This window comes from Nicotiana attenuata, chromosome 11 (genome assembly GCF_001879085.1).
Source record: "Nicotiana attenuata strain UT chromosome 11, NIATTr2, whole genome shotgun sequence".
Classification (NCBI taxonomy): Eukaryota; Viridiplantae; Streptophyta; class Magnoliopsida; order Solanales; family Solanaceae; genus Nicotiana; species Nicotiana attenuata.
Genome location: NC_031999.1, coordinates 1722208 through 1736608, shown reverse-complemented (window position 1 = coordinate 1736608; position 14401 = coordinate 1722208). Strand labels below are relative to the sequence as shown.

Below are 14401 nucleotides of genomic sequence, written 5' to 3'. Positions count from 1 at the left end.
AACACCACAAAGACCACCTGAAACTCTCACAAAAACAGCTGCAAATACTGTTAAAAAAAANAATTTACTGAAATAGAAGAGAGTGTAAGCAAAACAGAGGGAAGTGGGTCTTGCGAAGCTGCTGAGGGGTTGGTTCAACTTGGGAAAAACATAGATGAACCTGTTCCATCTGAACAGGAAACCCTCTTGGACCTACTGATAGGGTTATCAATGGCACCAAAACTTATGCCATTCCCTATGGTTTCATTCTCACAACTGTGCTTGCACATTTCAAGGTACAAGCAAGGATCATTTCGGGGTTAATACTCTTCTTGCTTCCGATTATGAAGTCAATATCATTCCTAATGAACCTGGTTCATCTAAAAAGACACCTATCAATAGCAAAGTCGGAGTGAGGCAAAGGATTTTGAGATAGCAAGACTGAAGACACGATTGGTTGAGGTGGAATCTGAGAGAGATGTTCTCAGAACTGAACTTGCAAGGGAAAATGAGAAGAATGATGGAATTCTTCAAGACGTGCCGAAACTTCTCCAAGTAAATAACCCATCCCCTACCTCTTCCAAGCATTAAATCCTAGCCTGGTGTAGATCAACCAGTGACCCAATTCGGGACTTTTTGTTTCTTTTGCTCATGTTTTCAATATTTTTATTTCTCCTTATGCTCTGTGGTAGAATCTTATCAATCATCAATGAAATTCATTGTCTTTTGCTCTAACTGTTTGTTTATATTTCTTTGATGGTTAAAATTCTTTAGCTTGTATCTATGATGATTAATTCATGATTGTCATTTTGAAGTTAGCCCCGTAGTGGCCTAGTGTAGTAAGTTTTAAAAATCTGGTTACCTCTACATTTTCATTGCTAACTTTTCGATGANCACTGCTCTTGGTAGCGGTGATACTTCTCCAGCGCCCGCAAAAATATCCCCGAGCGGACCTTGGCTCGACGGATGCTCTCCACCTCCAACAGATAAGACTGCAAAGCAAAGACAACGATTAGAATAAAAGAATAAACCTAAGGCAAAGAAGAAGCGAACCGACGTAACAGTACATACCCTCAAGCCCATCACGGCTACATCATTCATCAGCCCGACATCCGTAACGCCCCTCAACGATGCATTCTCGGCCTCCGAGCATAGCAGCTCGAATTGCGGCACCAAGCTTTCCCCTTGGAGCAATAAGTTCAATTCCGTGGGAACTTCGATAAAGCGAGATTGCCCCCTGCACGCACCGCTAAATTGGTGGAGCCTTCCAGGAACATACGGACGTCGTCGGGATCCAAGTCGGATTCGGACTCATCCTCACCCCTTACAGCATCTCCTCCCGCCGCAGCCGCCGAAGGAGCGCTGGCCTCACCCACACTAGCAGCCGCTGAGGAACTACCTTCCGTTTCAGCGACTGGAACCACCAATTGAGTCGCCGAAGCGACGGTATCATCACGGCCTAAGCCAACCGGGGCAACCCCCATTGTTTGTCCACCCTCGAGGGCAGGCGCCGCAGCCACATTCTTCTCCGCGTCCGCCGGGGGGGAGTCCAAATTAATTACCACAGGAGGAGCCGGCGCGAACGCGATCCTACGCCTTATCAACGGCCTCTCCTCCTCCCCATCTGATGACGATTCCGCTCTAGGGCGCACAACCCCGATGGCCCCTCGTCCCGAAGACGGGTCCTTGATGGAGAAGAAACCGCGACACCGGCGCTGCAGTAAGCCGAGCAACCGCACCTGGCCGACGGAAGGCCAACTGAGGGGCCCTGATGCGGCGTGCCCTCCCTAATTACAAGAAAACAAGGTTGATGAATAGAGTCGAAACAAAGCAGAACCTGAGAAGAAATCAATTTTTTACCTGCCACGGGCCTACGGCCATGCCCTCCCAGAAAGACGCCCATGTGCGTATCCCCCACGTATGAGGGAGTACGGCCTCGACCCACTCACGTATCCAAGACAATGGGGCCGGCGGCGACCTGTCAGCTACAAAAAAGACACGAGTTAACGCCCATGATCACAAATCATAAAGAGGGAAAGAAAAAGGAATTCAACCACTAAAGAACTTACGTGCATGGTTCCAAGCCTCTGGGAACCCAGTAGCATCCGCCACCAGGTGCTTGTTCCTGATGTAAAAGAAGTGCTCGAAAGGGCGAGGGTCGACCTCGTCATCCAACCTCATGACCAGGCCCCTCGACCCACGAGGGCACGCCTGAATCATGGTGTCGCGAACTCTCTGGGGAGCATAGAGACTCAGCACATGCTGCAGCGTGACCTCCCTACGGGCCAATTTTGCGTACTTGATGAACATTGCCAACAATTTGTAGAGGGGAGGAGTGAGCTGACCCGGGCATACCCCGTAATAACGACAGAAATCCGCCACCAGCATTGGGAGCGGGATCTTGAACCCCAACCTGAAAGGATAGGTGTAAAAAACGCAGTATCACCGGCGATCGGTGTGGACCCTCTCCTCGCTTCTAGCGAGAACAATGTCTGCGTGGGAAGGAACGACCCCCTGTTCCCGTAATCGGGCCATCCCAATCTCCCCCATTAAGGGGCTTCATCCACCGGTTCCTCTCCACCGTCGGCAGTGAAATCAATCGCCAGACCTCCGGGCCGGGGAACCACCTCGTCAACCGACGGAATGTCTCCGGACTCTATCTGTTCTGCACCTCCCATTGCCGGAGATGGCCCTTCAACTACCGGAAAATCTATCGGAAGAGCATCGTGGGAAGAGCTGCCTGCCATTGTTGATCTAGTAAAGACAAATGCTATCACAATCAAAGGAAAGAAAAGAGAAGATGAATTAGCGAAATGAAAAAGTTTCCTCAGAATCTCTCTCAGATGAACAATGAAGATATGCGAAATGAATGCCTCAACCCACCTTTATAGGCAACATAAATGGCTTTCGCGAAACCAATAGCCATCATTAACTGCACGACCAACCGTAAAACGGTTCGATGCTGCCGAAGCAAGCGTCATTATGACAAACTCCGCGAAGCGGCTTCTTAGCCATCCGCCAAATCCCGCCGTCAGAATAATCGCAACGGCCTGCAAACGCTGAAAGAATGCGCCGTACGCCTTCAAAATTCTGGACGTGACCAAATACGTACCCGGCGCATACTCATTTTCCACGGCTATCTCTAAAATATGAAAGGCTACGGCCACCCCTAATATATGAAAGGCTACGGCCATCTCCAACATATGAAAGGCTACGGCCACCCCCAATATATGAAAGGCTACTGCCATCTCTAATGTATGAAAGGCTCTCCAGCATATGAAAGGCTACGGCCATCGCCATTATATGAAAGGCTACGGCCACCTCCAATATATGAAAGGCTACGGCCATCTCCAACGTGTAAACGACTAAGGCCGCCGCCGTCAATAAGTCGACCCCCTTATTCGAGTTTTTTCAAATCACAATCGATGAAATCCGCTCATCGAGCTCGGCCGAAATACGACCTCAATAAGCGGATGGACTAACTGTATGGGTCAGAATCTGACCTCACGGTAATTAACGGAGTTAATCTCCTCTTGAGCTAATCCATAATTAATAAGTGGTATGGCCACTTATTTATAAGAGGATTCGACTCTTGTCCGATTGAATCTACGAGGGCACGGCCCATTCATTCCCCCACGGGGACGGAACCTCAGCGTGGCCACGGCCACTTACTGCCAGCTCACGAAGCCCACAACTATAAATACCAAGAGAGGGGACCCTAGAAAAGGGGCTGCTTCTTCACTACTATAGATAGGAGAGAGAAGGGAAAAATATACCCATCTTATGGGAAGAGAAAACACCATTGTAAGGCTCTGAACCTCTTCATGGAGAGGCAGACCAAACAAATATTATCAATAAAGGCTTTTAATATTTCTCCCCCTAATTCTGAGTACTTATTTTTGTTTCTTTCATTTGGTCCAATGGATTATTACGATTTGCTATGATTTTTCCGTGATTATTTGTATTGTTTTGCACTCAAAAGATATGTGATAACTTTTGAGCAACCATTATCAAATGCTAATGTTTAAGTTTTGGAATTCACGGCGCTTAACAATAGTTCCCCCCGGGACAATTTCCTGCTTCACATGAAAGTAGAAGTCAGGAGAAGAATTAGTTCACCTTGGGAGATATTAATCTATTGTATCTTACAGGAAAAGAGATCTAAAAACTCGCCCAGCTGCTATGCCATTAGTAGGTTTTTGTGTAGAACCCAAGTTGACTATAGCAGCTTATCAATAGAAGAGTTGGTTGAGTAGATGGTATCATGATCCCCTACTCTTGTTCCCAAAAGATTATATTACCAAAGATAGTATACAACAATTATGCATAAGTTCTGAACTTTAGAACAAAATTAAAGAGGGGGACTACAACAATTAAAGAAAGTATTTACATCAAAGTAAGTTTCTTTGAATAAAAATGATAATGTTACAATCAGATAAAGTACTATGAGATATTGTCTTAGCAAATAGATACGTACCTCTATTCAAAGTAATTGGAGTTTAAAGGTTGTCAATGTTTAGACATGTATAACTAATTAGTTTAATTGGAATTTTGAAGTTTTTCAGGACTCACTTACTTCAAAGATAAGTAACTACAACCAGGATTATTTAAAAGCAGCTATAGCTGCATAAGCGGCTTCAAACATCATACTTTAATAGTCCTTAGATTCTTTTCTAATAATACTCATTGTAGTAAATAGAAAGATCGGAAAAGGCCTAAAAATGCCACTCAACTTTTAGAAATGGTCTATCCATGCCATCCGTTAAAAAATTGCTATTTATATGCCACTGCCGTTACAGAAATGACCCATATATGTGTCACGACCCCAAACCCGGTCGTGATGGCGCCCAACACTAGTGCTAGGCAAGCCCGACCATTTACTCTCTCAACCCGAGCACAAAGCTCAAAACCAATTAATCAGATACTTAAAATCAAATATTAATACTCATGGTTGAAATACTCAATTAAAACAATACGAAATACTGACATAACTTTAACTCCCAAAGACCTGGGGTCATGAGTGTAGAGCCTCTAACTAATACGGAGTCAAAAATCCTCAAAATAAGTATGTTCTAAAGTACGGAAATAATAAAGGGATAAGGGAGGAGTCGGGTCCTGCGGACGTCATAGCAGCTACCTCGACCACTCCTGGAACTCTGGAAACCAGCGGCTAGCTCAACTAAGCTCCCGAAGTACCTGAATCTGCACACAAGGTGCAGGGAGTAGGGGGTGAGTACTACCAACTCAGTGAGTAATAAGCATATAAAATGTCTGAAGATAAGAAATCCACAAAATACCACAAAGCAAAGCTAAAACTAACAGTCCAACACCTAACTACGAATTCACAGCAAAACAACTCCAAATATATCACAAGTATAATGTAAAGATGCAATGCAATGCACATGACCGCTACGGCGCGTAGCCCGATCCATTTAACGTCGACGTCGCTCACTGAGGGTGTGTACAGACTCCGGAGGGGCTCCTTCAGCCCAAGCGCAATATAATCATACCATTCGCTGCGGCGTGCAACCCGATCCATACTCAGTCCACAATATGCATATGAGTCACGTAACAGATTCAATTAATTTTCCCAATTTCCAATTTATTAAGAAGAATATACTTTAGATATTTAACTTCAGGAAAAGTGACTTAGCATTTTATAACAGTGATTAAACACAGGACTGAGATCAATGATTATACAAAGCATGCTATCACAATGACAATCATCCTCTAAGGATGCTACAGATCGGCACAAGGCCCCAAACACGGCAATAAGCCCAGATATATTCAATACAGGGTGCGTATCAGTCGCCAATATAGAAATATTCTTGTTCGGGATGGACTAAGTCTCAATCCCCAGTCATAACTAATCCCGCACCTGCCATGGGGTGCGAGTCACGCCCTACAATAGCGTCACAATGTGATAAGCCGGGGTTTCAAACCCTCAGGCTATCATATACACCAACTACTCACCTCTAACCGGCCGTAGAATGGTCCGCAATGCCTTTTCCCTTTGCATCGACCTCCTCGCGCGTCGAATCTAGTCAAAATCACAGCGAATACATAAATATGGGTTAAAGAAACATAACCCAATCAAAAATACTCGAAAAGTACTAAAATTCACGAAGTTGGTAAAACCCGAGCCCCGGGCCCACTTCTCGAAAAATTCCGAAAATCACACCAACAGATTCCTCGTCTCGCCACGAGTCCGTACATATAAAGTTTACCGAAAACGGAGCTCAAATGGCCTTTCAAATCCTAAAAATTCGTTTTCAAAAACCAAGCCCTAGTTCTTCACAATTTCTACCCACTTTCATGAATTTGAGTGTTGATTCTTCCATAAAATGGTGTTTTCTAGTCAAGAGACTTCCCTCAAATCAATACCCGTTGAAAACCCTCTTCAAATTGCTCAAAAAGCTCTCTTGGCGGAGTAAAAATGTTTTTCTTATCTTCTAAAATTCGCGAACACTGATTCATTAAAACCCTTCAGCAATTTTCGCTTCTGCGGTCCCGTAACCGCTTATGCGGGACCGCTTATGCGGCCATATGACCGCTTATGCGGTTTTTCATTAAATCCTTGGCCTTCCGCTTTTGCGCCCAACCATCCGCTTCTGCGGATCTCACCATTCCGCTTCTGCGGCCTCATTTTCGCCTATGCGGACCCGCTGAAGCGATACCCCGTCCGCTTTTGCGGAATTACCCCGGTCCCTCATGGACCGCTTATGCGATCTCTTAGCCGCATCTGCGGAACCGCTTCTGCGGCTCCTTTTCCGCAGATGCGGAAATACCAGAAGCCAGGTGCACCAGACCTGCAACAAACATCAAGATTCTCCGTTTAACCACCCGAAATCACTCCGAGGCCCCCGGGACCTCAACCAATAGCACCAACACACCCCAAGACCTTATTCAAACTTGTTCCAATCATCAAAACACTATCGTTAACATCAAAATCATCGAATTACCACGGATTCAAGCCTAAGTTAACTAAAACTTACGAAACTTGCATTTGATCTAAAACCCGTCCTAAACACCTCCGAATGATCTGAAACTTTGCACGCATATCCAAAATCACCTAACGGAGCTACTGCAACTCTCGGAATTCCATTTCGACCCTCGGATCAAAATCTCACCTACCATCCGGTATTCGCCAAAATCCAACCTTAGCCAATTCAAGCCTAATTCTACACCAGACCTCCAAATTCAATTCCGATTGCGCTCCTAAGTCACAAATCATCCCTCGAAACTAGTCGAATCATCGGAAATCCATTCCGAGCCTTCTAACTCATAAGTCAACATTCGGTTGACTTTTCCAAACTAACCTTCTCATAAAGAGACTTATTGTCTCATTTCTAACCGAACTCTAACCGAATTACTTCAAATTCTCCAAACACATATAATGAAACATATAGAAGTATAAAACGGGGAAAACGGGGCGGTAACTCCCATAACGACGGGTCGGGTCGTTACAATATGCCATTATTTGACTAACGGCTGGAATTTTTTTTAAAATTATTTATAAGACTTGAATTTCCACGTGTCCTGTTGTCATTGATCCGAAATAACCCATGCCCCACTTTATTTTAACCTTGGTTAGGTCCATCTAATTTTAACCTTACCCAAATAATTAACCCAACCCAACCCTTCCAAATCCCTCTCCAATCGTCTTCCCCAATGAGAAAATCCCTAAAACCTCCATTAAATGAGAAAGTGAAGTTTTACGACGTTGCTTGCTGTAGAGCTCCACTGCAGTTAGTCCATGCTCCAACCAATCAACAGGGGCCAGATTAACGGCCTCTGCGCAGTTGAACCCACAGTTAAATCCAGAATGATAGGCTCTTGGGAATGTGAGCACAAACTCCCCTGGGTTCTGAACAGCACGGTACACTGGTACAACCTCTGACTTCAAAACTGAAGGAGACAACTGAGTTACCTGAAAAAATCAATGATGAATTTGATATGAGGGTCAGCCCAACTTATTCAAAACTCAAACTACCAACAAATGCGTCAATGGACTGGAAAAAGATTAGAGGGCTGAGGGGAAGCTGAATTAACAAGAGAAAAGAATCTAGATGGCAATTTGTACAATTTATTAAAAGCGAAAGAATAGAATTTCAGATGTTCCACAAGTGAAAAGCAAACATTTCTGTTACGATATTCACATCTGTAAGTTGATGAGTAAACTTGGCATTTATGTGAGGTTTATGAAAAGGAAAAGGGACTTGCGTAGCTCATTGTAACTAGAGGAGCAACTTGCATAGCTCATCACTGCTCGACTTAGCAAGTGGAGTATTATGGAACTAGGATGACTAATGCTTGATCAAGATTTAGTTTGGAGTACTTACAAGTTCGTGAAGCAAATCAGGTTGCTCTTCAAAAAGATCTGGCAAATGCTTTCTCATTGGGGAAGACGACTGGAGAAGGATTTGGAAGGGTTGTTGGGTTAATTATTTGGGTAAGGTTAAAATTAGATGGACCTAATCAAGGTTAGAATTAAGTGGGGCGTGGGTTAATTCGGACCAGTAATGATAGGACACGTGGAAATTCAAGTCTTATAAATATTTTTTTTAAAAAAAATTTCAGCCGTTAGTCAAATAATGGCATAGATGAGCCATTCTGTAACGACAGTGGCGTGGAAATAGCAATTTTTTAACGGATGGCATGGATAGACCATTTCTGAAAGTTGAGTGGCATTTTTAGGCCTTTTCCGTAGAAAGATCTACCAATCAGTGGACAGGATCAAGCACATCTTTCAAATATATATAATTTCTGCTTAACATTCGTTTTTGACCAGTTACTGGTGATCAAGTCTAAGGAGCAAGAAATGGACATGATTCAAGCATGAGCAATTTCCATTTACATATCTCGGTTGTCCTATTTACATAGGCAGGAAGAAGATATGTTACTTCTCAGATCTTGCCACAAAAGTCCAAAAAAGGCCGGCAACTGGCAAGGAAAACTATTATCATTCGGTGGAAAAGCTATCATCATCAAGCACATCCTCCAGTCCCAAACCTTATACTTGCTAGCAGCCATGGTCCCTCCAAAATCCATTATCAAGCAAATTGAAATGTACCTGGCCAATTTCTTTTGGGTGAAAAAGAAGGCAAAAATAGCTATCATTGGTGCTCCTGGGACAATATGAGCTTCCCCACTAATGAAGGTGGTGTTGGTTTAAAAAATCTTCAAGACATTTGCAACTCATTTGCAGCTAAAAGGTGGTGGAGGTTCAGGACGGAAAATAATCTATGGACAAACTTTCTCCGGGCCAAATACTATCCAAGATCCAATCCCATTTCAAAAAAGATTGATCTTAAAGACTCTAACTCATGGAGAAACCTCATGGATTCCAGAAACAAAGTAGAAGAATACATCCTTTGGAAAATCAACAAGGGAAACAATTTGTTCTGGTGGGATAGATGGCTTTCCTCTGGTAACATTTACTCGATAGCCAACCCCAATGTCAAGCCAGGGAATATCAACATCAAGGACTTCTTCATCGACCATAGATGGAATATGGATCTTCTCCACCAGACAGTCCCTCAGAGAGTAGTTGATGAAATCGAACAAATCAAGATTGGCCAGGATATATCCAGGACCAGACTATGTGGACCCCGAACCCCCAGGGAGTATTCACCTATTCTTCTACTTTCCATCTTCTAAGAAAAAGGAAAAATATATCTCCTTATTTAGATAAAATTTGGGACAAACACCTACCTTTTAAGATCTCTTTCACATCATGGAGAATCATGAAAGGCAGGCTTCCACTTGACAGCATTGTTCAAAGATTTAATGCTAACATTACCTCTAGATGTTGTTGTTGCAGGGTCCCAGAAGAAGAAACTATCTGTCACGACCCGGATTTCTCACCCTCGGGAGTCGTGATGGTGCATACTAGTCGGAGCTAGGCAAGCCAATTATCAATTACCTCTTTTAGCGAACATCGTCAATATTAGAAACAATGAAGCATTTAATAATAAAGCGGAAGTCTCAAATATATTTAACTGAAAGAAATGCGGAAGTCTCAAATATATTTAACTGAAAGAAATGCGGAAGTTTAACAAAATCCTCTACCCAAGACTGGTGTCACAATACTCACGAACGTCTAGAGAATACTAAATACAAGGTTCAAATGAAACATAAAACTGTCTGCTTCGGTACAAATGATAACAAACTGAATAAAATAGAGAGGGACTCCGGGCCTGCGGACGTCAGCAAGGCTACCTCGAATGTCCCTGGACTGAAGTCAACTCCCGAATCCTCTACTGCTGTCCAAAAGCTGCTGCTCCGGCTCTGTGATCTGTGCAAAAAGATGCACAGAGTGTAGCATCAGCACAATCGACCCCATGTGCTGGTAAGTGCCTAGCCTAACCTCGACGAGGTAGTGACGAGGCTAGACCATACTACCAGATAAACCTGTGCAGTTACGAAATATATTGCAGAAAAATAAACAGGAAATAAGCAGTTTATAAGGGAGGGGGAGCATGCTGTGGGGAGGCAACAGTTATAAACAAGGAGTCTAAATTCTAAGGTTATAACAGCCAACAGAAACTTAAATCCGGAATAAACACACTTAAGATATAACTTGTTATGGCGCGCAACCCGATCCTCAATCATCACTGTTGCGGCGTGCAACCCGATCTATAATCATCACTGTTGCGGCGTGCAACCCGATCCATAATCATCACTGTTGCGGCGTGCAACCCATCCATATCATCACTGTTGCGGCGTGCAACCCGATCCATAATCATCACTGTTGCGGCGTGCAACCCGATCCATATCATTTAGTATTGTTGTGGCGTGCAACCCATCCACATATATATCATTTATCATTGTTGCGGCGCGCAACCTGATCCATATATTTATATAATTAATCCTCACCCAGGCAACAGTCGAAAATAAGGGGCAAGGGAGTAAACAATTAGTGAAAGAAATCCCGGCAAGGGAACACACTAAATCCCGGCAAGGGAGAAAAGTCAATAACTCAATATCCCGGCAAGGGAGCAAATCATCATATCAATAAAACTTCCCGGCAAGGGATTAACCAATATCTCTTTCTTGTGCTTTCATTTCTTACTCTATAACTCACTTTATCATTTGAGCCATAGCTCCAAAGAATCATTTCATATCATATACCTTCACAATTCGCAACACAACTCAAGCCAATGCTCCACGGAGTCTAATAATCATAATCTCTGTCTCATGCTCTTTACAGTATATAGAAATCATCAAATAAGCATGGGAGAATCTCAACAAGTTCAGGATAATCTCAATATAAGAACACACGGTCATGCTAGACACCAGTGTATAGATACTTGTCACCATGCCTATACACCGTACTCGACAAATAGCAATTAGCAAGTAAGATTCTACTCCTATTCCCTCAAGCCAAAGTTAGACCAAACACTTACCTCAACTTCCACGGCTAAATCAATCCACAACGACTGCTTTCCCTCTCGAATTCGGCTCCAACTCAATCAAATCTATGAAATAACGACTTTACAACATTAATATAAGCCAAACAAATCAAACCCAATGCCTAAATATAGTTTTCTAAGCCTTCTTCCCAAAATTCCAAAAAAATCGACCCCGGGCCCGCTTGGTCAAAACCCGAGGTTCGAACCAATTCCATATCACCCATTCCCCCACGAGCCCGAATATACAATTTTTTTTTCAAATTCGACCCCAAAACGAGGTCTAAATCGAAGAAAATCGAAAAGCCCTAACTCTACCCATTTCCCCCAATTTCAACCCTAGATTACATGTTTTAGGACTAGGATTTCAATGGATGATGATAGAAAATGAAGAAAACGAGTTAGATAATACTTACCCAAGAATATTTGGTGAAGAATCGCTCTACAAGTCGCCTAGGGGCTATGGAGAAGAAGAGCTCGTGTGAAATTTGGAATAATCCCGTCACTGTGCTGTTTTTAGGCTTTTAAAATAACTGGGCAAAAATGCCCTTTGCGTTCGCGGGAGGAAGGCCGCGTTCGCGAAAGGTTGACACAACAGACCATCGCGTTCGCGATGAGGATGATGCGAACGCGAAGAGAAAGACCGGGGGGTCCAGAAATTGTTATACGCGAACACGTGAAGAGCCACACGAACGCGATGAGTAAATTGGTGAAGTTACGCGTTCGCGAACTGTGGAATGCGAACGTGAAGAAGGAATTTCTGGGGGTCCTGAAATTGGCTTACGCGATCGCGAGAGTTGTGACGCGAACGCGAAGAAGGGAATGCCTGTGCAAAAATTGCAGAAAATCTGCTATCATCCTAAGTCCAAAACTACCCCGAACACCTCCGAAAACACTATCGAGCCCTCGGGGCTCCTAACCAATCACACACACTAACTCAAAAACATCCTACGAACTTAACCGTGCGATCAAATCGCCAAAATAACATCAAAATCAATGAATTAAACCTCAAAATCATCACTTTTTCATCAGACTTCATAAACTTTCATTTTTAGATATTTAGGTCCGAAACACGTCAAATGACGTCTGATTTCAACCAAATTTCACAGAAAGCGCTTAAACCACATATAAGACCTGTACCGGACGCCGGAACCAAAATACGGGCCCGATACCAACACGTTCTAATTAATTTCCTTTTCAAATTTCCATATTAATTTCTGAAAAATAATTTCACAGAAAAATTCATTTCTCGGGCTCTCGACCTCGGAATTCTACTCCGGGCATATGCCCGAGTCTCATATTTTTCTACGGACCCTCCAGGACCGTCCAATCATGGGTCCGGGTCCGTTTACCCAAAATATTGACCAAAGTCAACTTTATTCATAGTAATATCAAAATTCATCAATTTTTACACAGAATTTATATTTAAGCTTTCCTGCTACGCGCTCGGACTGCGCACGGAAATCGAGGCAAGCCTAAATGAGTTTTTCAAGGCCTCGGAGACACAGAATGAGTGAAAAAACAGGTGATGACCCTTTGGGTCGTCACATTCTCCACCTCTAAAACAACCGTTCGTCCTCGAACGGACAAAAGAAAGAAATATGTCACGACCCGGAATTCCCACCCTCGGGAGTCGTGATGGCACCTACTAGTGGGAGCTAGACAAGCCAAACCTTAATTACCTTTTTCATTAACGCATTACCTCTTTTAACAAATGTTGGCCCAAGTAAAGGTTAGTTTTGAAGACTGACAAAGGAACTCAGACATGAACCAGGTCCATCCAGTGGTCCATCCCTCAGGTTCACAAAAACGGGCAGATTCAAGCATGTGGGATGCACGTGAAGGAGATAAGTTTAACTTGGTGTATTTAATATCTCCTGATCGAAAAGGTTGCATAATTGATAAGGAGAAGGAGTCCTTAATCAAAGAGAACACTATTCAAGATAGGGAAGGAGTTAGAAGTTGAAATCAACTAGAACTCTTCCACCAAGGAAGAGTTGCATCAGAACTCTAGTTATTTCTTCATCTACTAACTCTATAAATTGCAGGATGTTCTCACATTAAAGTGTTGCACAAAAACGCAGAAGTTAAACGTGAATTGGGAGCAAAATAGCAAGGCTTTTTGCAAGCAGTTCGTGTGTGATTCAAGTGTGCAAACCAGAAGCTACATGAACCAGATTGAAGAACCGGCTCCATAAAGAGTTTTATGTGTCTTTCTTTATTTCTAGTTCAATTGTAGTAGGTGTTTTATATTGTACCTTTCATCTTTATCTAGAAGCAATTGTAACAGGTGCTTTGAGTATTCAAGTTAGAGTTAACTTGAAGTTGTCGCAACAGTTAGAGGCTGGTTGCCACAACGGGATTAGAGTTAATCCTTAGGACGAAGAACTCTACGTACTTGTCCAGGACAAGTGAGATCTTCGATCTGCGTGCCTGGGAGCAGCTCAAACAAAGAAAAGTCTGGTCCGGTCTGAATTCAGGCACGGCCCCCCATACCATAGCCAGAAGGGATAGCGTATCCACAGAAGAGAGAGTACGGGCATTTAGTTTAGACGCGGTAGGTTTACAAAGAGTTTTGTAAATGCTGTTTTGGCTCAGTGATTTTAGTGGAAGTTTGGGAAAATCCTACTGAGTAGTAGGTCGTGGTTTTTTCACCTTTTGAGCCAGGTGTTTTCCACGTAAAAATCTCTGTGTTCTTTATTTTCTATATTTATTATTCCGCAAACAGCAATAGTTGGAACACGTAGAAGAACCAGGTCCTTCTATAGTTCAATGAAGCGAAAACTGGGTACCACACAAATCACCCCCCCCCCTCTTGTGTGGTATTGAAGTTTAAAACATTAGTACCAAACATAGATCCTTGATTTTAAATTGAGAGTCCAAGAACTGTTTTAAAGAATTAAGCTCAAAAATATCACCACCAGCTGACAATATATCATCAACATAGACTGCCAACACAACCAGAGAATCAGAAGACGACTTTATGAAGAGGGAATAGTCATTGAGACTAG

At 43.1% G+C, this 14401-nt stretch overlaps 1 protein-coding gene across 1 annotated transcript; it reads right to left on the bottom strand.

Moving 5' to 3' along the window:
- LOC109234946 (lysine-specific demethylase JMJ15-like) lies at nt 7587-8400 on the bottom strand. Its single transcript, XM_019400983.1, has 2 exons — nt 8322-8400; nt 7587-7909 (listed from the first exon to the last, which is right to left on the bottom strand). The coding sequence occupies exons 1-2, from the start codon at nt 8376-8378 to the stop codon at nt 7604-7606; spliced, it is 363 nt and encodes a 120-aa protein (XP_019256528.1). The 5' UTR covers nt 8379-8400; the 3' UTR covers nt 7587-7603.

Bases quoted from the DNA above. Each gene is read 5' to 3' on its own strand.
- LOC109234946 (XM_019400983.1), bottom strand. From the start codon at position 8,378: ATGAGAAAGCATTTGCCAGATCTTTTTGAAGAGCAACCTGATTTGCTT. The intron at 7,910-8,321 runs GTAAGTACTCCA...TGATTTTTTCAG, and splicing joins CTGATTTGCTTCACGAACTT to GTAACTCAGTTGTCTCCTTC.